We start from the raw sequence: 24,582 nt of genomic DNA, 5'->3' as shown, positions 1-24,582 counted from the left end.
TTGGAGTGAAGTGGCTTTAAATATGCACAGAGCAGCCCTTTCTAAACTACCAAGCTGCAGCATGGCTCTCAAAACAGACAGCAAGACAGATCAGCCATGGAATCCTAAACGGGAATGCCCCTGTGGTCCTCCCAGTGAACTTTCTGAGTGCCCCCAGTGACGAAGTGAAAGAGCTGGACTCATCACATGATCATAGTGACTTGCTTTGGAGCAGGGTCTGATACTGAGTGTGGGAGAGCAGTACTGATACTGTACTCCTGGCTCCACTCGCACGACGTCCTGTTACTGATTAAGGGCTGAACTTCAGCCACTGCTGCTGTGCTGGCCCTGTGGTAATGGGCTTTCACACTTCGTACATGACCTTGACTGATTTGGAATGCAACAGTTTTATCCTTCACTGGGGCTTTCTGGCACTGTGCATTTACAGCTACACCTGATTTACTGTAGCTTTTCTAGGTGAAGGATATGTCTTGAGGGAGGGCAGGTGGCTTTGGTGTTTTCTGCCGTGAGGCAGGGTTGGTTTGTGTTCAGGGCTCCATGCTACCACTATTGCATCCCCAGAAAGTGCTGTACCTCATTTTAGCTGCACTATCCCTTTCATAACCTGATCTGACTCCTCAGAAGATTTTATGCCTCTAGGGCCCAGCCCCAGGATTCACATTGACATGGGCCCAGTCTGACTCTTGCCCTGTATTGGAATGGAATATATGTAACCCTTCTGCCCGTCAGAGTTGGCAGCAACAAGGGCCGGGTTCAATATCTAGGGGTTCCATTCCAAGTAACACAATGCAAACCGGCTCGAGCCCCCACCCAGTGACCTGGGACAAATATATACCACCCCCGCTGGGCGCCTCCAAGAGGCAATACTTCCCCTCTCGCAAGCACATAGTCTGAGTGTAGCAAAAGTCTTTTAATAACAGAGAGAAACAATGTGGCATTATGTTGGGGAAACACCACCAACAGGATTCATAACACAACCCATGAGCAAAAAAAAACCCACCCCAGGCAAATTGGGGCATGCCCTTTTCCCTTTGGTTCTTGAGTCCAGCAACCCCAAATCACCCAAAGTCCCAAAAGTCCAATGCCCCAAAAGTCTCTGTCCCTGGTCAGGGCAGCCCCAGAGTTCGAAAGTTTATCTGCGGAGCTTTACCTCCCAACCTGGGTGGAAATGGGACGGGGGTAAGAGGCACCTTACGTGATCTGAAGCTGACCGCCCCATAGCTCCATAGCGGCACTCCACTCCGCCAGTCGCCCCACAAACTCCTTCGCTCAGCTGCGCTCCGCTCCGCCAGCCGCCCCACGAACTCCTTCGCTCAGCTGCGCTCCGCTCCACCAGCTGCCCCACGAACTCCTTCGCTCAGCTGCGCTCCGCTCCGCTCGCCACCCCACAAACTCCTTCACTCAGCTCCACGGCCCACAAGCAGCTCCTGCCATCCACACACTGCTCCGCGTCGAAGTGCTTCACCAACCATCCCGCAAACTGCTCCACAATATATCTTCAGGCTCCCCCACTACTTAACACAACACTCAGTGAATTCAGCTTATAGTAGGGGAGCCCCAGTGCTGGTGCACTGTCAGCCCAAAGTGAGCTCAGCAGCCTATAACTAGACTTCTAATGAAATCAAAATTAGCTCTGATAGTCCACAGTGGAGAGAGGAGGAAGTGCAATTAGCATGTAAGGCCCTCACCAAGGGGCCCATGCCACCAAGTATTAATACTTGTCCCCAGCCTCTCTCTATTCACACAGTTTTGGAACCCATGACCCTTGCCTAGCGAGTGCTACTTAGTTGATGGTGAATCCCTCCATCATAACAAAAGGCCACGTACAGTTCCAAGCACAGTTCCCATAATCAGGGTAATAACAATTTATTCTTCCTGCCCCAATAACAGAGACACTGGGGATCCCCCAGCAGCCAAAGTGACCATTTGGGCAGCTATGGTCTCATTCTAGGCGTGGTGGGTGTGCCTATGCAAATGAGATCGGCCCCTGAAGTTCTTTTCCACAACTTGCCACACCTCACCACCAGAGGTCAGGGTGGAGCTCATCCTGACACTGCTTACATCTATATTCCGGAATAAGTGAAGGCAAACTGCATATAAAGCACAATTTGCTGCATCTCACAGACAGAGGCAGAATACTGGGCTCATGGTGTAGTTCCTGGGCTCTTCTGGAGGAGCGGTTGGGCACCAAAACTTCCAGCCACAGAGCTGCATCCAGGAGTCCCTGTGAGTGTGGCTCACCCAATAGTCCGTAACCCAGACTGATGGCTTCCTTGTTATGAGAAGACAAACTTATAGGTATGAACAAATTTTCCCACTGTTCCCACGTCTGTAAAGCACTTTTCGCAGCTGTCAATGCTGGATAAATAATGCCATCAGGGCAGGTGACTCACCGCAAAGATGTAAAACTCCACCTTGTGTGTGGATTTCGGTGCTATACAAACCCTAGCGCCCGCTTTTATTTTAATATTGCAGGCTGTTTTCTACTCTGTCAGTTCTTACGGGAAGTCTCTTAGCTAGACAAATGCTATAAAAATAAAAGGGACTTTTTTTCTTTAAACCCAATGTCTGTCTGATGTAAATGGGCAAACAAACATTCCAGCCTCTGTTGACAAATACTAGCACTGTCACCTGTCCCCCGTACTGTCCAGGCTGTCAGCTCTCTCTCTCTGCAGCCCCCATTGTTTCCTCCCCTGGGCCAGAAGCACGTAAAGCTGTGAGAACAATGGAAAAACAAAACTTGGGTGGGGGAGGGAGGGTCCCAGAGCCCAGGCACCAGCCCGAGCCCAAACACCTCCACCGCAAGTAAAGATCCCTGCAGCCCGAGCCCTGCAAGCCCGAGTCAGCTGGCCCAGCCCAGCCACAACTGTTTAATCGAAGTGTAGATGTACCCTTGTATGCCGTAGCCAAATCCTAGTGTGTGGCCCTGCTCAGGCAGGAGCTCCACATGCCCTTGAGCTACCAGCCAAAGGGCTACTGGTCCAGTTGCAGGTTGGGAGGGAGCTAGTGGATCCACAACAGCAAAGCTTGGCCTAGACTCTGAACCCTGGTAAAAGGGCTGGGCATGAACACCTTTCCCCCCACAAACTCTCTACTTGATCCATTCTGCTGGTGCCTGCTCTTCTGGAGCTTCTGGCTGCTGCTCTGTTTCCAGCTTGCACAAGGTATTTTTTTCTGATCCCTGTACTCTTGCCTCAGGGGATGGACAACTCTTCAGCTGGACTCCCCTGAGCAGAAATCCAGGACTTGCAAGGGACCGGGGGGAAGTGACTTGCCTTTTTCTCTCTCAGAACATACCAGCTGGACCCAGCCCTTCCTCTACCCACAGCACCTTCTGTCATTCCTGTGGGATAGCCTGGCAAGCCACCACAACGCTGCTAGAGCCTGGTGGGTAGCTCCCTTTCATAAGCAAGGGAAATGCAGACTCTTGGGCTGCTGCCTTTATCTTTCCCAGTGGATTCTGTTAATCTGGTACCTGGCAGTCCCTGCAAAGTGCTGGGTGGAGCTTTGGGTGGGGAAATCTTGTTCATCTCTTCTTCAGTGGCCAACTTCTAGCCAAGTGCCTGCAGCCCAGGAATCTGTGGATTTTCAGCCTACATGCCAATCACTTGTGAGGCACAGACAAGGCTGGCAGTTGGAAGGTGGCCTTCCCATTATGAAAGTGGCAAGTATATGATGAGGAATGTTGAGGGCAAGGGAGAAAAGACCTCTTCCTTTGCCTGGGGACTCAATGCGTAAAGCAGTTCTCTTCCATAATGGGCTTGGAGAGCTATTATGAAGTGTTATATTCAAGGAGGAATTGGAAACCACCTCTGTAGGAATCTTGCCACCAAGGAACTTGAATAACATTTGTTCCTGCCTCTGGGGAAATAGTTTATGCTTTCTGCTCACAATGAATAGAAATGCCTTGTCAACCTTGAGCAGCAAATGCATCACACAGAGCCCATGGACTCGGCCCTTTAAGGTTTGACTTACATTATCCAGTCAGGTGCTTCTCAGAGCATTGCTTCATAGAATTTTTTCCCCATGATCGTGTGACCTATAATGAGCCTGGAAGAAGTTGATGAGATACATGCAAATGTGGATAAAAGAGCCAGGCTGCATGGTCAAAGTGTTTAGGAAATTACAAAGAAAGTTCTCTGCTGGAGGAACTGAAAGCAACTTCATCAGCAAAACATCTGCCTGCTGCTTCAGGGATTCACACGTCTTCTTGTGAGCACATTCCAAGAGAGACGTGCATCCCTATCTTCAGAGAGAGAAGAGAGTGCATCCGTAAAGATCTTGTTTTCTGTGTCCTTCTTGTTAGCTTTGTCCAACGCATCGGTGAAGCTTTGTTGATAGCAGCAGTGGAAAATAACACAATGAGAGACAAAACACAAATCCTTACAGAGGCCCACCTAATATCTGTCTCCTGAGAAGCAGAGCAACTTCCTAAAGTTTTGGGGGGTTAATTGTTAAAACAGACTTGCACTGTTGCCTTTGCTTAGAAAAACATGAAACTATGGAATAGGAGCCAGATTCTTATACCCTTCCTCACCCTGAATAGCAGCTCGCTCAACGTGTCTATGGATGCAGAAGTTACTGGCTGAGGTTCTTTGGTCTGTGTCATGCAAGAGGTCAGACTAGATGATCATAATGGACTACAGGTTCTGGGCTCAGAATCTATTATTTCAGTGGGGCTAAGTGTGGAAGAAGATATACTGCTTAATGCGAGTCATGAAACCAGAATTTGGACCATAGCTTGTTATTTATGTAGGGCCAGTAAAGACCAGAACACAGTCCCTACCTCAAAGAGCTTGCAATTTAATTTTAGACATGATGCTATGTGTAAGAGTAAGGAGTGAGGAAGGACAAGGATAACAACAATAAGATCACATGGTTAGTCGCTTGCAGACTTGTGTTTTCTATTGTAGAAATGGCAGAACAAACTCTAGGAATGGTGCTGAAACCCTATGGTCCTTTGGTCAAATGCAGATGCACGAGCGCTATTATTATCTAGCTTTTATTATGGCCTGTGTAAAACCAGACAGATTGAACAGGTTATAGAGCTTCCTGTTCCTAGGCCTCAGTGCCATTTTTGGAGCAATGGCAGTAAAACACCAGCTTCAGAGCTTTTAGGAGTGATGGAGGATAGAAATGGATGCATTCTCTGCATTCAGGTCCCTTCTAGAGATTTGTTTGTTCTGTGATTCCCACAAGAAGTGAACCAACACCTGCACACACCCCCAAACACACACACATTATCCTCCCAACACCTTGTCCTCTTGACACCTATCATTTTGGCACATTTTCTTTCAGGCTGGAGGTTCTTGCGTAACCTCCTCTGAAGCCATCACCCACATAATTCTGTAGACTAGTGTGAGGTCCTTGTAGATTCTGTGCTTGAACACCCAGTTAGTTAAGGTGAGGAAAAACACGCTAGAAGTTTGGATCCAATCCCGTTGCTTGCAGACCTGGCCATAGTGATGCACATATTTCTAACCTCTAGGCTGGACTATTGCAATTCTCTTTATCTAGAAAAAGTAGCAAGTAGTCAGATTTATTGCTTAAAGTCAATACTAGCATAGTCTGGGAAGAAAGCTCAGTACGATACCAGTTTCCAGGAAGCCATCTTGTGCAGTATTGTTAAATTCACCTTACACAAAAGGTGTGCTCCCTTCCTTGTCATTGTTTTGGATACTAGAATTCCAGGCACTAGCCCATGAAACTACCTTCCTAACTTGTACTAAAACATAGAATGAATGAATCTTGATTTTGACATGTTTTCTATCTGCTTATGCCATATGCTGAATTGTACTATTGCAAGGGATTGTGGGATGTAGCTTAGCATGAGTGAACAGAACTCTGGGAAAAACATAGACCCATTCAACTCTTATAACTGCTAGACATTTGTGTAATGTGGTATAAACTAACTAGATGTGCATGGCATCAGTCCTGGTTACCGGAGAGACAGTCTCATCCGCTGCAAGCAGGACCTCCCGCAACAGCTGCATTCCACCAGAACAGTGGTTCACTCAACCAATAGGAGGAGGCTTGTGACCATGGGAGACAGGAGCTGGACCAGGAACATGGAACTCGCTACCAGAACAGAGAAGAGTGACCACTGGACCTTGCTGCACTTAAAGAGCCAAATGCAAAACCTGTCTCTTTGCCCAGGCTTTAGCACCCTCAATCTCACTGATTCATAAAAAAACTAAACAAATCATAAGCCTGCTTCTTGATGGCGTTGGGGGAAGAGAGAGAGAGAACCTCATCCTCTTCTGTGTTTGCATACTATAACAGTGAGGTCTCTATAAGCATTCAAGGAATGAATGGATGGATAGGAGGGGACTTGGCATGTATGATCTGCTTTAGGCTGAGAAATAAAAGTCATACTGATGGCAAAGTTTGCAGAGTGCTCCTCACCAAAATCTCTAGCTGGTGAGCACAGAATGAAGAATTCATTAGGGTTTAGTCCTTAGTAGCCTCTGCTCCTGCCATCCATGAGTTTGCTGCTTAAACTTGGAATTGTTTTAAGCCCCATGCCATTCCCATAGTCCGTGGGCTCCTGCCGTTGTGAGAAGGCTTCGCCAAATAGCTGGGGTTTACAGCACGCTCTGGAAATAGACACACCTGGGCTTGTTCTATGAGCACTCAGATCACTTCTACCTTCTGATCTTTTACCCTGACCATGCTTTGAGATTGCCAGCACTTAATCAGACTTGCCCAGTGGTGCACAAGCTCTGGACTGTACAGCTCTTTCTTGTAGCTATGTTCAGAAGTCCTCATACACTTATTTTCTGCATTTGATTTGTACCCAAGTTGTGAATTCACACAGCTTTGCCCACCCACACAGCCTAGATGTGTGTGCACATCAGGTGTTTTGCACATGTGCAGAAGTTCATACAGAGCCCCGAGCATGGACTTTAAAAATGTGCACCTGAAACCAGCCTTGTCGATTTGCAATCAGTATAATTGCCCAGTTCTCATGCACTAAACCAGTCCTGCAGTGTTTCAGCTGCAACTCCAAAACTGCCCATTTTTAAAAATATTTTTAAATGAAAAATGTGTTTAATATAAGTGTTTGTAAACCCTTTTTTTTTTTTTTTTTTTTTTTTTGCTACTCATACCTACATTTGTGTCCTAAGGTGCCTGAATTCCTTTAAGCCTGTGTTCTGCTCTTTGGAAGGAGGGCTGAGAAACACAAAAACAGTCTCCCAAAAAGTAACTTTTAACAGCCAGCAAAGATGAAAATTACTCATGCAAACTGGAAAGGCACCTATACATAAAGAGAGTTACATGAGCAGATAGTCCCAATAAATACACACTTTAATGTGCCCTAGAGGAATGGGAATATATTGGAGTCCAAAACTAGAAGGTCAAGCAATAAAACTGCATTTTACTGGAAGGGGGGGAAAACAATCTGCTCAGCATATCCATTGGATGGAGGTAGGCAATTTGGATGCTGGCATCCATCTATTCAAGCCTCCCCAGCCAGGTTAAACCAAAATCCCACATAGTATATACTACAGCTTTGCTTTACGAAAAAGGTAGATAAACTCTGGGTGGTTAACTCCTTAGGCACTGAACATTTTCCTAGGGTTTCAGATGGACTTCAGGAGAGCATGCCAAAGAGGAACAAATAGTAGGTAGAGTGAGATTCCTGGAAGGAGCCTGTCCTAACTCACCTTGCCTTTCCCCTGCTGGAAAACACTCAGTCCTAATGTGACTCTGTGTAGCTGGTTCCCAACCCTTCCTCAGACTGGGAGCCATAAGTGGGGAGGTGGGGGTCTGGAATGGCCGTATGAGAGCTGGTAACATGCCAGCTGGACCGACCTGAGGACTCTCTTCTAACTAGAAGCTGCTGCCGGTGCTCTCTCCCTGGCTGTTCTTGGTTGTTGTCATAAACTTAAGAGTGCTGAAATATAATAGAGCAGGTCCTCAAAATCCTTACACTGCTCATTTGGCAGCTGCTTTTCTTACAGGCATCCTGCACCTGCAGACAATAAAGCAAGTCATGGATGCTTGCAGTCATATCTCACCTGGGGCTCTCACAAGGTTAGCAGAAGAGAGCGGGTCAGGCAATGGAGATTTTTTCCTCAGAAATTCTGACAAACACAAATAAACTAATTTGTGTTGAAAACACCCTCAGAATTGTGACCAGGCTTGGGATGGACCTGATTAAACAAAGCCGCAAACGTATTGCTAGGAAGGAGCAGTAAACATTAATGATGAGATTTTCAAAGCAGCCCCAGTAAACTACGTGTCTAACTCTCATTTAATTTCAGTGGGATTTGAGTATCTAAATCCCTTAAAATCCTCTGAAAGTCTCAGCATAGTAGTTGTCCTTGAAGATCATTCCAATGGTGCCAGCTATCGTAATTTTACTGCAAGTATTGCAATATTGGATGTTTTATGTAAAGACCCAGTTCCTGGAATCCTGTGAGTATGTGAGAATCTCAGATATCATTATTGTTCTTGAGTTTCTAGCCCTCGTGGTTACAGATAAAAAGCTTGAAAATGTGACCTAAGGGTGCCCGAAATCTCACAAACCAGAAGGCAAAGGAAAAGAAAATATTTTAAAAATCTCATGATTGTGGGCGTGGGAGGGGCAGACTCATAATTTTTGAACATTTGGGGTTGGCAATATTGATTCCATTCTGAACCTTCAAAAATACCTTGGTGAAAAAAGATTCAGCGATCCATCACTATCCTGCCATACTTGAAGGGACATAGAGAGAAATGAAATATTTATGGAGCATCATACTCTCTTTGCACTGTCCTCAGGGAATGTTTGTTAAAGATAAAAATAGATGGAAGGAGATAGGATCAAGCGCCCCCTGTTGGACACTCACCAGACTGCTGAATTGCATGTGTGAGCTTGCTGGGGCTGGGCAGAGCTCAGGTGCTGTCCCTGGGTTTGGGCCTCTAGGCACACAAACCAGGAGCAGACCTCATGTCTAATACCCCTCTTCGCAGTGGGAAACCCACGATCCAATACTCTATGCCATCTCCCTCAAGCCTCCTTAGCAGCTCTTGCGTGTTCCCCAGAATCCCACCGACGGTGTGAGACTTCTGGTTTAGAGTTTACCTCTTCAGGGCTATGTGACCGTGAAAGCTGACAGGCAGACTTTGCCCAGAATTCTAGAACCCAATTGCTTTTTACCCTGGTAGCACAAGAAATATATAGAAATATGCAAAATAATAAACACACCAAAACAAATTTCCTTGCCTCAGTTTCCTCACCACTCAAGAGAGTTCTTTGGGAGTAGGCCAGAATCCTCTCAGGAAGTCAGGATCCTTCCTCATCCCTTCTGCACATGGCTTCTCTTCCAGAATATGGAATAAATCAATCAACCAATCAATCCCCCTCTCTCTCAAATGGCTGCTGAGAGACCCTCTCTTTTATAACCTGTAGTCCAATGTTTCTCAGACTGGGGGTCCTGACCCAAAAGGGAGTCGCAAGACTATTGTGGGAGGGGTTGCGAGAGTGGCGGCTGCTGGCCAGGTGCCCAGCTCTGAAGGCCGCGCTACCACCAGCAGCAATGCAGAAGTAAGGGTGGCATGGGATGGAGGGGGATCGTCACAGCCAGAAATATTTTCGAATGGGGTCCCAGCAGCCCCTTTGTCAAGTGACTCTCTGATCAGCCCCATCAGGTGATCAGAATCCTCTACCAGCTAATCTATTACTTAGTTACTAACCCACCTGGGTAAACTGATCCTTCTGGATAGGAGCCAGCCTGCTGTCTGGAATGATTCCATTTCAGTGGGAGAGCACTTAAGCTAACAACCCTGTGTTATTGTTTTACTACCCCTTGGACTTCCAGTTCAACATGGAGGTAAAAGGACAACAGAGAAAGTAAACAAACTGCACATTCAAAATGGAGGCTGCAGTCTGGCTCAGATGCTCATAACCAGCCCCTCAGTCTCAAACAGAATTCATAAGCTGTACATAGACAATTTCCCCCTATCATCACATCTGCCTACTATTGGAGAGGAATGTGTGTGGTAGGAAAAGATTTATGTGCCTGACACAGAAAAGAAATTGTTCAGGAGTAATTAATCCTCATGAAAATATGATCCCATAGTCATAGAGACCTTCCCACGATTGTGATGTTTGAAGTGCTGGTTGCACAAATTATTGCTGTGCAAGAACACCATTTTTGCTAACCAATTAATGTTAATTCAGAGATCAGACTGATTTTAATGGAAATAGCTTGCAATTTTTAGAGCAAAATACCAGGCATGCCTAGTTAAAGATTTGCTGATCCCATTGTTTGTGTAGTATTTGAGGTTGAATTGCGCCAAGAGGAGACCTAACACACAGTCCAATTGTGGTGTTTTTTTCAGCCCTGGCGAATGTCAGCACATGTTAAAGGTGATGTGGCATTTTGCTGATCATCACTTTTTCCCTTGCAAGTGCAAAGCCACTCACTTGGCAGATAAACGATAAGAGAATTATATTTGCCAGATACTTGCCATGTTATTCATTTCTTTAACATATTCCATGGGAACCCAGAGTACTCCTTTTAGCTGTCAAGCTTTAGTGGAGGAGAGAAATTTGGGAAGCTTCACATTTAGTGGGGAGGGGCATTGGTCAGTGGTCAGTGTTTTGGAGGAATTGTGATATTAGATATTTCCTCCCTAGCTTGCAGAATTAATGATGTGAAAAGATTAAAAGTGCATGGAACTTGTAACAGCTCCATCGCCAAAATATACTAATGCAACTCCCAAATAATTGGCAGCAGATTGGTGGCCTCTAGGAAGGGAATTAAAAAGATTAGCAAGGTATTCAGTTGAAACCACATGGTCTCCGACCCTTTGAAACCTTATGGGGCAAGGAAAAGAATGTGTCCTGTTAGAAATGGGTGTCAAGCTCTTTCCTTGTTTGTGCTTCACTCAGTGTTTACACAATGTATTTTCCCATTGTTGTTCTGCTTTGTCCCATTTAGCTATAATTATACAAACCATTTTATAAGTGGTATGAAAACTAGTTTCATCCAGCTAAATATTTTAGGCAAGTCTAAGGCAGTTCATTGCTGTTGAAATTCAAAGCCCTTCAGCTCCTTTGAAACTCTAACCTTAAGCTCTAACATTTGCGGGGAGGGAGGGGGAGAGGTGATTATAATGGTAATGTGGAGCACTCTGTACCTGGAGCAGAGCTAAAGCACATCACGCCAAAGAGAAGAGCAAAATTAGATTAGAAATAGCTGGTTTACTACAGTAAGGCCTGATGGGTCCATCAGCCTATAGAAGTTCTGCTGGGTTCTACAGCTCCAGAGACGACTCTGTCTTCGATAGGGTAAATGCCCCTCCATGTCCAGCTGTGGACAGCCCAATAAAAACAATTATTAAAGCAGTTTTTTAATAATCCACACCCCTTTCCTCTTGGAGAGAGGAGGAAAGGCTAGACACCGTGGATGCTGGTTGTGTCGCCGCACTGATGGAAGGCACCCAGATATTAGAAAGGATTTAGGGGTCATTGTGGTCAAACAACTGAATGTGAGCTCCCAGGTTGAAGCTGTGGCAAAAAGAGCCAATGTGATTTTTGGGTGCATAAAGAAGGGAGTAGTGAGGAGGCAGGTTATTTTGCCTCTTTGGTGAAATTGATAGTAGAATACAAAAAACTTAATGATTAGGCTGCTGGTGTGCTGAGACCACTGGCTGTCATGCTTGCTGACCAATATTGTCTCCTTGTTTCTTTGTACTCCCCCGTTTGTTTCTGTATCCATCTGCTGTCTTGTCTTGTTATTTAGTATTTATTTATTTGGTCCCTGGGGGACTAACTTGAAGGGGAAAGGAGTCCAGGAGAGCTGGCTGTATTTCAAGGAATCCCTGTTGAGGTTACAGGGACAAACCATCCCGATGTGTCGAAAGAATAGTAAATATGGCAGGTGACCAGCTTGGCTTAATGGTGAAATCCTAGCAGATCTTAAACATAAAAAAGAAGCTTACAAGAAGTGGAAGGTTGGACATATGACCAGGGAAGAGTATAAAAATATTGCTCGGGCATGTAGGAATGATATCAGGAGGGCCAAATCGCACCTGGAGCTGCAGCTAGCCAGAGATGTCAAGAGTAACAACAATGGTTTCTTCAGGTATGTTGGCAACAAGAAGAAAGCCAAGGAATGTGTGGGCCCCTTACTGAATGAGGGAGGCAACCTAGTGACAGAGGATGTGGAAAAAGCTAATGTACTCAATGCTTTTTTTGCCTCTGTTTTCACTAACAAGGTCAGCTCCCAGACTACTGCGCTGGGCATCACAAAATGGGGAAGAGATGGCCAGCCCTCTGTGGAGATAGAGGTGGTTAGGGACTATTTAGAAAAGCTGGACGTGCACAAGTCCATGGGGCCAGACGAGTTGCATCCGAGAGTGCTGAAGGAATTGGCGGCTGTGATTGCAGAGCCATTGGCCATTATCTTTGAAAACTCGTGGCGAACGGGAGAAGTCCCGGATGACTGGAAAAAGGCTAATGTAGTGCCAATCTTTAAAAAAGGGAAGAAGAAGGATCCTGGGAACTACAGGCCAGTCAGCCTCACCTCAGTCCCTGGAAAAATCATGGAGCAGGGGTGGCTGTCAGCAGCAGGGGGGCCCAGCTGTGGGCCCCACGTGGTGTTGACACCTGAGGCTGTCAGCCCCAGAGCAGCCAGGCTCCAGCTATCAGTGTCCCTGGTGAGGACGCACACCGCTGACAGAAGGAGCAAGTGTGGATGTGAACCACCACTTTAATTACTGTGGTGGCTGTACATCAACTTAACTTAAGTCGACTTAATTTTGTAGTGTAGACAAGCCCTAAGAGCGAGAGTTGTGAAATGGAAATTCTGCAAGGTGACGAGCTCCCTCCACTCCTGTTAGCTTCAGGCAATCTTGCAGGGTACAGCCCTTGACTTGGACTGGTTGTAAGAAATTAGAGGCAATATAAAAATTTGCTTTCTGATATATATAAGAAAATAATAAAATACAATGGATACTTTGCCAAAATCATGGAGCAGGTCCTCAAAGAATCAATCCTGAAGCACTTACATGAGAGGAAAGTGATCAGGAACAGTCAGCATGGATTCACCAAGGGAAGGTCATGCCTGACTAATCTAATCACCTTCTATGATGAGATTACTGGTTCTGTGGATGAAGGGAAAGCAGTGGATGTATTGTTTCTTGACTTTAGCAAAGCTTTTGACATGGTCTCCCACAGTATTCTTGTCAGCAAGTTAAAGAAGTATGGGCTGGATGAATGCACTATAAGGTGGGTAGAAAGTTGGCTAGATTGTTGGGCTCAACGGGTAGTGATCAATGGCTCCATGTCTAGTTGGCAGCCGGTGTCAAGTGGAGTACCCCAGGGGTCGGTCCTGGGGCCGGTTTTGTTCAATATCTTCATAAATGATCTGGAGGATGGTGTGGTTTGCACTCTCAGCAAATTTGCGGATGATACTAAACTGGGAGGAGTGGTAGATACGCTGGAGGGGAGGGATGGGATACAGAAGGACCTAGACAAATTGGAGGATTGGGCCAAAAGAAATCTGATGAGGTTCAATAAGGATAAGTGCAGGGTCCTGCACTTAGGACGGAAGAACCCAATGCACAGCTACAGACTAGGGACCGAATGGCTAGGCAGCAGTTCTGCGGAAAAGGACCTAGGGGTGACAGTGGACGAGAAGCTGGATATGAGTCAGCAGTGTGCCCTTGTTGCCAAGAAGGCCAATGGCATTTTGGGATGTATAAGTAGGGGCATAGCGAGCAGATCGAGGGATGTGATCGTTCCCCTCTATTCGACATTGGTGAGGCCTCATCTGGAGTACTGTGTCCAGTTTTGGGCCCCACACTTCAAGAAGGATGTGGATAAATTGGAGAGAGTCCAGCGAAGGGCAACAAAAATGATTAGGGGACTGGAACACATGACTTATGAGGAGAGGCTGAGGGAGCTGGGATTGTTTAGCCTGCAGAAGAGAAGAATGAGGGGGGATTTGATAGCTGCTTTCAACTACCTGAAAGGGGGTTTCAAAGAGGATGGCTCTAGACTGTTCTCAATGGTAGCAGATGACAGAACGAGGAGTAATGGTCTCAAGTTGCAGTGGGGGAGGTTTAGATTGGATATTAGGAAAAACTTTTTCACTAAGAGGGTGGTGAAACACTGGAATGCGTTACCTAGGGAGGTGGTAGAATCTCCTTCCTTAGAGGTTTTTAAGGTCAGGCTTGACAAAGCCCTGGCTGGGATGATTTAACTGGGAATTGGTCCTGCTTCGAGCAGGGGGTTGGACTAGATGACCTTCTGGGGTCCCTTCCAACCCTGATATTCTATGATTCTATGATTCTATTATTTAGATTGTAAGCCTATTGGGTTAGGGCCTGTCTTTTTGTTCTGTGTTTGTACAGCATCTACCAGGCAATACGATAATACAAATAACTATAATACTGATTACAGTTCTGGTGTCCACATTTTAAAAAGAATATTGACAAATTGGAGAGGGTGCAGAAAAGAGCCACACAAATAATTTGAGGGCTGGAGGAAACGCCTTATAGTGAGATGCTTAAAGCTCTCAATCTGTTTATTTTATCAAAAAGAAGCTTGAGAGGCAACTTGATTACAGTGTATGAGTACCTTCACGGGGAGAAAACACTGGGTATTAAAGGGCTCTTCAATTTAGTGGAAAAGAGAAAACAAAAGCCAGTGGCAGGCAACTGAATCCATGCAAATACAAACGAGAAATAAGGCACAAATTTGGGTGACAAACCACTGGGGAACAAACTGCAAAGGGAAGTGGTGGATTCTCCGTCTCCTGATGTCTTCAAATCAAGACTGGATACCTTTCTGGAAAGTCTGTGTTAGCCAAACATACACCCTTGGGCTCAGTACAAGGACAGCTGGGTGTAAGTTTATGGCCTGGGCTATACAGGAGGTTAGTCTAGATGATCTAATGATTCCTTCTGACTTAACATCTAAGAATATATGAAACCACGGTGATGGGTGCACAGTTTAAGAACGCAAAGAGAACAGAATAGAATATGCATTCTCCAGCCATTCCCAGGGATGGAGTCCACAGCCCTTTGGATGATGTGATAAAGAGGTATGATAAAGGGAGTGGGAGAGGGAGGAGGATGTTCAGGAAATATTGTGTCAGGGGCCATTGACCGCTGAAAACATCAGTGGTGGGCCATACACGTTCAACTCACCTGCCGGGGGGGCTCAGAGGCTCGGGGCTTCCCCCCACAGTGGGGCGAGCCAGCGCTCGCGGCTCCAGCCCCACGGTGGGGAGCCGAAACTCGGCACCCCTCCATGAGGACTGGCTCGCCCTGCCATGGTGGGGGAAGCCCTGAGTCCCTCTCCCTCTCCCCAGTGGATGAGTTGGACATGTGTGGCCCGCAAAACAGATTAAAATGAGCAAGGGGCTGGATCCGGCCCACAGGCCGTAGGGTCCCCACCCCTGCTCTAGACAGTAAGGACAATTCTTTCAAAAGCAGCCCCTAGGTTTGGTTGCTTCTGTTTTGGGAGGACTGATCTGAGGCACCCTCGGCGTGATTTTCAGAAGTGCTTAGCCCCCCCACCCCAGCTGTAATTCCTGGGAGCGGTGGGTGTCCAGCACCTCTGAAAATGTCTGTCTCTCATTAGATTGTGAGCTGCATAAGGCAGGGACTGGGACCTTCCCTTCTGTTTGGAAAGCTCCTAGCCCGTTATGCCACTACAACTAATAATACAGATTTTTGTGAAAGGAAACTGGATATGAGCCAGCAGTGTGCCCTTGTTGCCAAGAAGGCCAATGGCATTTTGGGATGTATAAGTAGGGGCATAGCAAGCAGATCGAGGGACGTGATCATCCTCCTCTATTCGACATTGGTGAGGCCTCATCTGGAGTACTGTGTCCAGTTTTGGGCCCCACACTACAAGAAGGATGTGGATAAATTGGAGAGAGTCCAGCGAAGGGCAACAAAAATGATTAGGGGTCTGGAACACATGACTTATGAGGAGAGGCTGAGGGAACTGGGATTGTTTAGTCTGCAGAAGAGAAGAATGAGGGGGGATTTGATAGCTGCTTTCAACTACCTGAGAGGTAGTTCCAGAGAGGATGGTTCTAGACTATTCTCAGTGGTGGAAGAGGACAGGACAAGGAGTAATGGTCTCAAGTTGCAGTGGGGGAGGTTCAGGTTGGATATTAGGAAAAACTTTTTCACTAGGAGGGTGGTGAAACACTGGAATGCGTTGCCTAGGGAGGTGGTGGAATCTCCTTCCTTAGAAGTTTTTAAGGTCAGGCTTGACAAAGCCCTGGCTGGGATGATTTAATTGGGTATGGGTCCTGCTTTTGAGCAGGGGGTTGGACTAGATGACCTCCTGAGGTCCCTTCCAATCCTGATATTCTATGATTCTATGATTCTATGAAGGATGGTCTTGTGGCTAAGGCCGTGAGCAGGCTCCCTGTGTGACCTGAAGCAACTCACTTAATTGCTCTGTGCTCAATTGCTCATCTGTAAAAGGGGGATAATAATGCTTCCCTCCTTTGCAGCAGTGTTGTGAGGAGAAATCTGCTGTTCTCTGTGAGGCGCTCGGATTGTACAGTGCCAAGCACCAGGGAAAAGTCTATTCCTAAATAGGTGCCTAGATGTAGCCAACCATGGAAGAAAATGTTGGTCTGGGTGACTTGCCCAAGGTCACACAGTGAGTCAGTGTAAATGATAGGAATAGAACCCAGTCCTGATATATGATCTCCAACTACAACCATTACACAGGACCAGGTATCTGAAATGTGGACTTGCTTTGTTGCTCTGCCAACTAGTGACTTAGGGCTTGTTTACACAGAGCCTTAGTGTATGGCAAATCAAGGTGTGAATCTACAGCGCAGTAGCTTGCTGCACACTAACTGGTTGTGTGGACCCTGCTACTGTGCACTAAAAGGTCTCTGGTGTGCTTTGATGAACTAGCAGTGTTATGTTTCAGCAACACCCAGAAACATTAGATAAAAACATAAAATGCTCTTGCTGGAAGATGGCAACATAACTCTTCTTTGTTGCTTAGAATGCAGAAAACACAAGAGCCCCAAAACAGAGAGAAACAAAGCAGGCTGCTCCCTAAAAATAGAGTGGCACAACTCACCTAGCTTACTGCCTACAAACTGATTCTTCCCTACAGAGCCCGCTAGCCTGCAAGGGTATAGAGTGGCAGCTTGTGATTTTTACAGTTTTCAATATACCACAAGCAGTACCCCAAAGCACATAACAGAACTTTTACTGCCTGGTAGCAGAGTCCACACAACCAGTTAGTGCCCAGCAAGCTAGGAGCACTGTCGATTTACACCCCAACTTGCCATGCACTAGGGGCTTGCCATGCACTACCACTTTTGTAGTATAATTTATGTCATTCGGGGGTGTTTAAAAAAAACACCGACATGGAGAACAGGACAATGCTTTTTGTAGATCAGTTCTGTGTATTGAACTAAAAAGAGGAAGAAAAAGACCAGTGGAAAAGGGGACTGACTGCAAATGAATTTTTCAAAAGAAATGTAGGTGCTTAGGAGCCTCAGTCTCACTGAAAGTTAATGTGCCTTAGGCTTCTAGGTGCCTAAGTCACTTTAGAAATGGGGTGCAGGTGCCTAAGTCACTTACGCACTTTTTGACAAATGTTACCCTATATCTCTTGAGGGGCAGGAGAAGCGGGGAGAGAGAAAGTTGGCAGGGCTGACTCTTAGAGAGGCCAGATGGTTTATAAAACATGTCTGACCAGCCTGATTAAATTTCTCATGACGGAGTACTAAATAGGGACAATAAATGGGCTTGTCATTGTCTCCTTGCCGACAGACATGGTAGAAATTGAAAGTAGCAAAAAAAAAATCTGGGACACTCTGAGAGCGCCTGAGCCTAGCCACTCGGAGAGTTGTGAATGGAGCTTTTGATGGCTGTACTCTTGGCTTTTAAACAAAGCATGATTTGCCTGGTATCACTTTCTAGTTTAAAGCATCGGTGTCCCACTTTTTCATGTCAAATGTCAATGGCAAAAGGGAGAGACTGGCTGGGAGGTATGAATGGCAGTGCTGCCTTTGCATTGTTTAAGGTCCCAGAGAGGGTCATTTTTATAATAGCGCAATAGCCATTTACCCTCTTTTGACATAACTATAGCACTGAGGTTGCTAATCGCTGCATTGCTCATTCCTCATGCTCCTGCCGTTGGCTGGTGATAGTTATCACTTTCTCTCTTATTTTACTAGTTTAGCAATGAAGACAGGAGTCAGATGACTGTTGAAAGTTTAAAGAGCACATAAATCTGAAATCATACTGCTGTCTGGAAAAAAATTATCTACAAGTAACAGCTAGCATGACTGTAACAGAAAGAGATTAGGGGAAGAGAACTATTTTCCTCTAATTTGTTTACTTTGTGTTTTTTGTATAACCTGTTGTTTGTGTTTCAATCTTCCTCAGTGCAACGTGGGAGAGAGGAACATTTCTGAATGTAGGAGAATGTAGTTGTCAAATCACACAATGGTAGGGGGATCAGAGGCTGGTACATGCAGTGGTGCAAAGAGCTTTGAACTCATTTCTTTCAAGCACCTAGATTTCAAGTGGACTCTTGATGGTGTCCTTTTAACTGATATTTATTTTGTAGGCAGGGTACTGTCTTTCTAAAGAAATAAACTGAATCAAGCGCAAAAGTTGATTTCCTTACCTTTCTAAGATTTGTATGCAAACTCTCCTTTGAAAATTGGTCAGTTCAATATTTAATATTATCCCAAATACATATTCAATGTCCCTATGGATGGGACTTTGTAATACTACTACTTAGTCCTTCTGTAGTGCCCTCCCTCTGGGGATCTTGCACAGAGTCACAAACATGAATGCACTGATACTCAGAATACCCTTGTTAGAGAAGTATTGTTGTCCCCATGGGGAAACTGAGGTATGGAGCGGTTAAGTGATTTGCCCTAGATTATGTGACAAATCAGTGACAGACCAAGTAACAGAATTAATGTGTCCTGCTTCCTCTGCCTTAGCCATAATTCCTTCTGTATAATCAGTACAAATGGGAAGGATAATCTCATGCTTAAAACACAGGCATGGACAGAGTCAGCAAGTCAGGGTCCAATTATCTCTGTACTGACTCCCTATGTGACCTTGGGAAGTCACCTAATTTTTCTGTGCCTCAGTTTCCTCCACTTGAAAATTTCTCTATCTCCAGGTGTGACGTTGTGACGCTTAACTCATTGTCATTTCTGGAACATATTGAGATACTCAGATGTTGCGGTGCAAATTAAAGTACATTTCCCTAGCGTAGCAGCAAAGTCTCTGGGCAGGTTGACACTATGGGGCTAAGTCGACCTAAGTTATGCAACTCCAGCTACATGAATAACATAGCTGGAATCGACGTACCTTAGGTTGACTTATTGCAGTGTCTACTTACCTTATGCTATTGCAGTGATTTACCTTATGCTTCTCTTTCTGGTGGAGTACTGGAGTCAACGGGAGAGCGATCAGCAGTCGATCTAGACCCGCTAAATCGACCCCTGGTGGATCAATCGCCGCATGTCAATCTCCCGATAAGTGGAGACAAACCCGCTGATTAGAGTAGATGATTTTGATGTCTAACATAGGCACTCTCAATGTACCACTTCCTTGGATGGTTATCTCTACTAGTCTTTTTTCTGTATATATTTTCTGTACATACAGCCATGTTGTCTTAATAAAAAATTTTTGGCAGATATATACTACTCTTCCTGTGTTGTGGAGGTTTTTATTCACTTCTGATTGTCCTTTAAACTACAGGTATGGCATGAATTGCTTGATCCAGTTTGAAGATTTTGCCAATGCCAACGCTTTCCGTCTTCTCAGCAAATACCGCAACAGATATTGTACATTCAACGATGACATTCAGGGTAAGTGCCTGTGAAATCCTGACCGATTCACAGGGAAATGCAACTGAGTTCACAAGGCCATTAAATAGACTGAGCTCAAATTTCCACTGAGCCTGATAGCGCTTATATCAAGCAATAACAATGTAAACAAAAGCACAGAAATGTATTTTAAAAAGCGTGCCTGCCATTTCCAGTAACCTAGCTGCTGTGCAAATTTCTGCAGCAGTTGTCACTGCGATAAAATGTACCATGTATGCTCTCCCAGTGTTTTAGTTAGTTCAGAGAGTTGACTTAATTTTCTGCAATCTGGTTGAGACAATAAAAATTATACTTCGCAGTTATGTAGGGCTTTTAGTCTTCAAATGCTGTCTCTGAAAAAGAGTGAAAGGAAATGCCAGTACCAGTTTCGCACAAGGCCTGTCCCTACACAAGGTGCTTCCCAGAGGTATCTATGTACACACTCCTTCCAGCAACATCCTGCAATGCTGTCTAACAGGTCCTTCGCAGCCATGAAGGTCCAAGAGCAATCAGGCCCCCGAGGGACTTTGGGGGATGAAGGTGTATGGGAGAGAGAGGTAGAATGAGCAGTCATCCTGGAAGAAGCATGTTCTGAGGAGGGATTTGGTGGAGACATGTCAGACTGGGAAAGAGAGACGTGGAGTAAAGGGGAAGAAGTCCAAGTGACAAAGAGTAGGAGAAGGACACAAAAGGGGATGGTAGGTCCATGCAGCTTGAGTGGAGTTAAGAGGACAGAGGAAGGAGGTAAGAACAGACCAGGAAGTGGGAGCCAAATTTTGCAAGGCCTTGAGAGCCAGGACAAAGCTTAAAGTTTGATTTTTTTTTATTGTTTTTTTTTTGCGGGGGGAAATGTGGAGCTAGTAAAGAGATTAATGGGCTTGGTTGGAGCACAGGGGAAATGGACTGAAGAGGGGTGAGATGGGTGTCTGGGGGATGGGGGAGAGATCAGTAAGCCAGAGGAGAGGGCTCAGATGCTGTGGTGATAAGTATCTAGACAGAGCGCAAAGGAGAAAATTGTGGCCCAGACAAGGGATTTTGGTGAGGGGGCTAGAGAGGGTTAGGCAGATTTTTTTGAGATTTGCAAAGGGAAAAGGGGCAGGATTTGGTGACTGTCAGTGTGAGGGAAGAGAGGAAGGAGATGAAAAGGACATGGTAGCTCTGAGACTGGGGGACAGGGCAGATGGTGGGGAGAGTCCATCTAGGGAGAGGATTAACACAGTCTCTGAGGAGACCCCACAGTTGAGTGCCTGGGAGCAAACTCTGGGTCTAACTCGCCAGGGCACCCCCTGGCAGCACTGCTGGTGTGGTTCCACTGCGAAGGACAGCAGGATTTGGGGGTGGCCCAGCAGGGTTCTGCCAGCACACAGGTATTGGCTGGTCCCCTCAGTTAGGCACGTGCAGTTGCACATGTGCATCTTTGAAGATCTGGACCTTAGGAAATTGGCTCATAGGCAAAAATCCCCACATGCTAACGCAATAGACACTTCCCGCTTTCCAAACTTCCTGATCTCCCCTACAACAAAGCACACAGCTGGGGCTGGTTACATTGTAGCAGATAAGGAAACCACTGCTCATTAATCATTTGGGTAGCCATGAGCTGAGTCAGGGAAGCTAACCATTGTCTTGTGGGTTTATGAGGTTGGCTTTTAATTGTATGTCAGACAGCAAAAGGTGGGGAGGACAAGTCCAGAAGTGTGTGTGAATGCGTCGCAGGAAGCTTCTTCTAGGCCTCTCTACATTCAGTTACACTCACTTGGACTCATACTGTCTTGTAATTCTCATCCCCTTACCCATCCCTTCTGAATTTGGCCACTGAGTCTAAGCCAGGATAACCTGTATACCACAGAGGTGTAGCGCAGGTGTGGGATAAAGTAGGGGGAGTCTGACTTTAATTCATACCCTCCTGTTTTCTGCTTTTCCTGCCTTTCTTCTGATCCCTTTGTATCTCAGGCCTTGTCTACATTTCAAAGTTGTGCCAATTTAACTTAAATCGGGTTTTAAATGATTTAGTTAAACCAGTGCTCAGCCCTGTGCGTAGACACTCTTGCTTCAGTTTAGCTCAAGTCATTAAGGAATAGATTTACTTCAACCTGAATTCTACTTATATGTATTTAACTTAACAGTGTCCATACAGGGGTTTGCACGGGTTTAACAAAATCAGATTTAAAAACACGCTGTTAGCTAAAATGGTGCAACCAGGCTAGAGTTGCACCAGTTCAAGCTTCTTGGCCAAAGTCACAGGGGAAATTCACCATCAGTAAGTGGATATGAATCTAAGGCCTGGTAAACACGTAAGAGTTAGGTTGGTATAGCTGTGTCAGGCAGGGGTGTGAAAAAAACCACATCTCTATGCTACCCCCAGTGTAGACAAAGCTATGTTGACAGAAGAGTGCTGCTGTCACCATAACTACCATCGTTTGGGGAGGCAGTACAGCCGTGGAAAACCCCATTCCATTGGAGTAGGCCGCATCTACACCGCAGGGTTGTCCCGATTTAGTCTCTGTAGTGGAGATCCAGCCAAACAGGAATCCGAGAGGCTGAGCAGGTCTGACGAACGCCCATACTGAAGGTGTGTGAAGAATGTATAAATCCCACCTCTCAGAATCCCTTCGGTCTCCCTTTCTTTGCCCCTGGGTGGCTGAGAGAAAAGACACCATCTCCTGAAAGATGAATTCCCACCGTTGTTTGGTTAACAATACTGACTTCCTTCAGAGAGCATCCTAACACAACACAGTGAGAGTGACTTCGAGGATAAAAACCCTTCTCCTGCCCTGGCCGGCCTGCTAATGGGGAGTGGGAAGTTTGCCATGTATGTATCACAGACTGGGAAGAGGTGATTGTTTTTATTATGAAACCCATTAGCCCAGGCCTGAGGCAGGGGCTGGCTCACAATGCCCTGCTGTGTGGGAGTTCCCCATTCAGGGACTGCTCCTCATTTCTCCCTGGGGGAGATGACATCACTGCTTTCCCAGCCTGGTCTCGGTTCATTCATGGGGCAGCAGCTGGGATTTCAGCTACAAGGGATTATTTTTTGACTGTTCCCTCACCCCGTTGAAAAGTCAGGGATGTGCTAAGCAGCAGGATAGAGAGGCAACGGGAATATCCTACCCTTCTGTGGTTTGTGTACATCCCTGACCCACAGACAATGGGGAAGAGAGAGGAGACAATTCAGAACTCCTGCAGTGGGATAAGTGTTGTGCACTATTGAGACAGGGCTCCGTACGTTTCTGCCTCATCACTATATAGAGGAAAGCACCTGTTGAATTAAGCAGAAGCCCATCAGAGCCCTTCCTCATGCCAAGGCTAAAGCTACATGGCCACGTGCCTCGTTCACTGTGCACTGAAGTGTGTGATGATCCAGTGCCATCAAAACCAATAGAAGTCTTTCTGTGGACTTCAATGTGGGTGGCCTGGCTTACACCGCTGAAATTTTTGTGCAACCAGCACACAGTTTTCTATGTCTTGGAAAATTTTACACAACAATGGATCAAAGGAACAGGTCTTGCCAGGGCCCCTTGCTTTGCTTCAGTGAAGGTACCTGTCACATGGATCAGGGCCAAGAAGCTCCACTTATTTGCAGCACACAAAGAATACAGATGACTTTCATGGGCTCTGATCATCTGCCATGCCCAGAGAAGTACCTAGTAGAAGTGGTTGCTGTGCAAAGTGTATCTATGGTTGCAGAAAAAAATATCATGTGCTCTTGACAAGTCGTTTATAGCATTTGATCATGTAATGAAGGGACTGTATCATGCATATAGACATAGGGGCAGAGATAAGGTGGCGTGGCTGTCCCTACTTTGGCATTTCTTTACTTTTGAGTAACGTGGATGTTCTCTTTACATTAGTTTTTTGATGGAATAATAATATTTACTAAGATTTTTCAAAAGTGACCATTGATTTTGGGTGCTTCTATTTCTGGGTGTCCTTATGTCCAGCCTGATTTTCAGAAAGAGCAGCAAACCTACCCTCTGCAAATGAGACCTCTTCAAGGTGTCTGAGGATGAAAACCCCAAATCACTAGCCACTTCTGAAAATCCTGGGCATTTATATAAAGTAGTTGCAGAATGAAACTGGAATGTACTCTGTGCACAGGGATCATTTCGTTCCTCAGAACTTCTTTATGCCGGCTCAGAGTCCTTGGACTATAGGAGAATGCTGCTTCCAGGTCTTAGCTGAGATGAGAGGTGTGTTTATTGCAGCCGTCCCAATCTGAATCCCTCAACTGTTTGGGTGGGTTGGACTCCAGAGCTCCACGCTGTGGCCCAGGCTGAAGGCACAGGTCCACTGACCAAGCAGAATCGGACAAGTGTCTGGCAATGTGCTCTGTAATTTCAGCAGATTGAACTGTACGGTATCTTATTTTGTTGTTTCAGCTGACATGGACTATGCACTGATCATTATGACAGGAAACTAAGAGGGAAGAGAAGCAGAATAGGAAGAGAGCACTGGAAGATATAATGCTATAAACAGAGCAAGCTATGTGCTGTTGGACAGCTTCTGAACAGGGTAATGTCCCTGTAGGGACCTTCCCATCCTTCGTGGGAAGGCAAAGGGGGAGATTTTTTCTCAGTCCTGCCGGGATTCTCCATTATCCTGCCCCTTCTGGCCTGCTGTGCTCTTGACATGTTAAAAAGGTGTTTGACACCCGGTCTCAACACTGACACTCCTATTGCAGTTTTGTCCCCTGGCAAGGTTGCTTCTCCCTTCCTTTGAAGGGAATGAGGTTTAATCTCTTCAATGTCACTGATGAGCTGGG

At 45.9% G+C, this 24,582-nt stretch overlaps 1 protein-coding gene across 1 annotated transcript in view; it reads left to right on the top strand.

Annotated features, from left to right (window-relative positions):
• The window catches only part of ME3 (malic enzyme 3), a 190,278-nt gene that overhangs the window by 142,932 nt on the left and 22,764 nt on the right, over positions 1-24,582 (top strand). The window contains exon 7 of the mRNA XM_084646223.1: positions 19,717-19,826. Coding sequence (XP_084502349.1) covers positions 19,717-19,826 — 110 coding nt within the window. The remainder of the gene's footprint in view (positions 1-19,716; positions 19,827-24,582) is intronic.

The sequence above is a fragment of the Lepidochelys olivacea genome (assembly GCF_965140295.1).
Source record: "Lepidochelys olivacea isolate rLepOli2 genome assembly, chromosome: 1".
In the NCBI taxonomy this organism is placed as follows: Eukaryota; Metazoa; Chordata; order Testudines; family Cheloniidae; genus Lepidochelys; species Lepidochelys olivacea.
The sequence above is the reverse complement of the archived record's forward strand: the minus strand, read 5'-3'. Positions and strand labels throughout refer to the sequence as shown.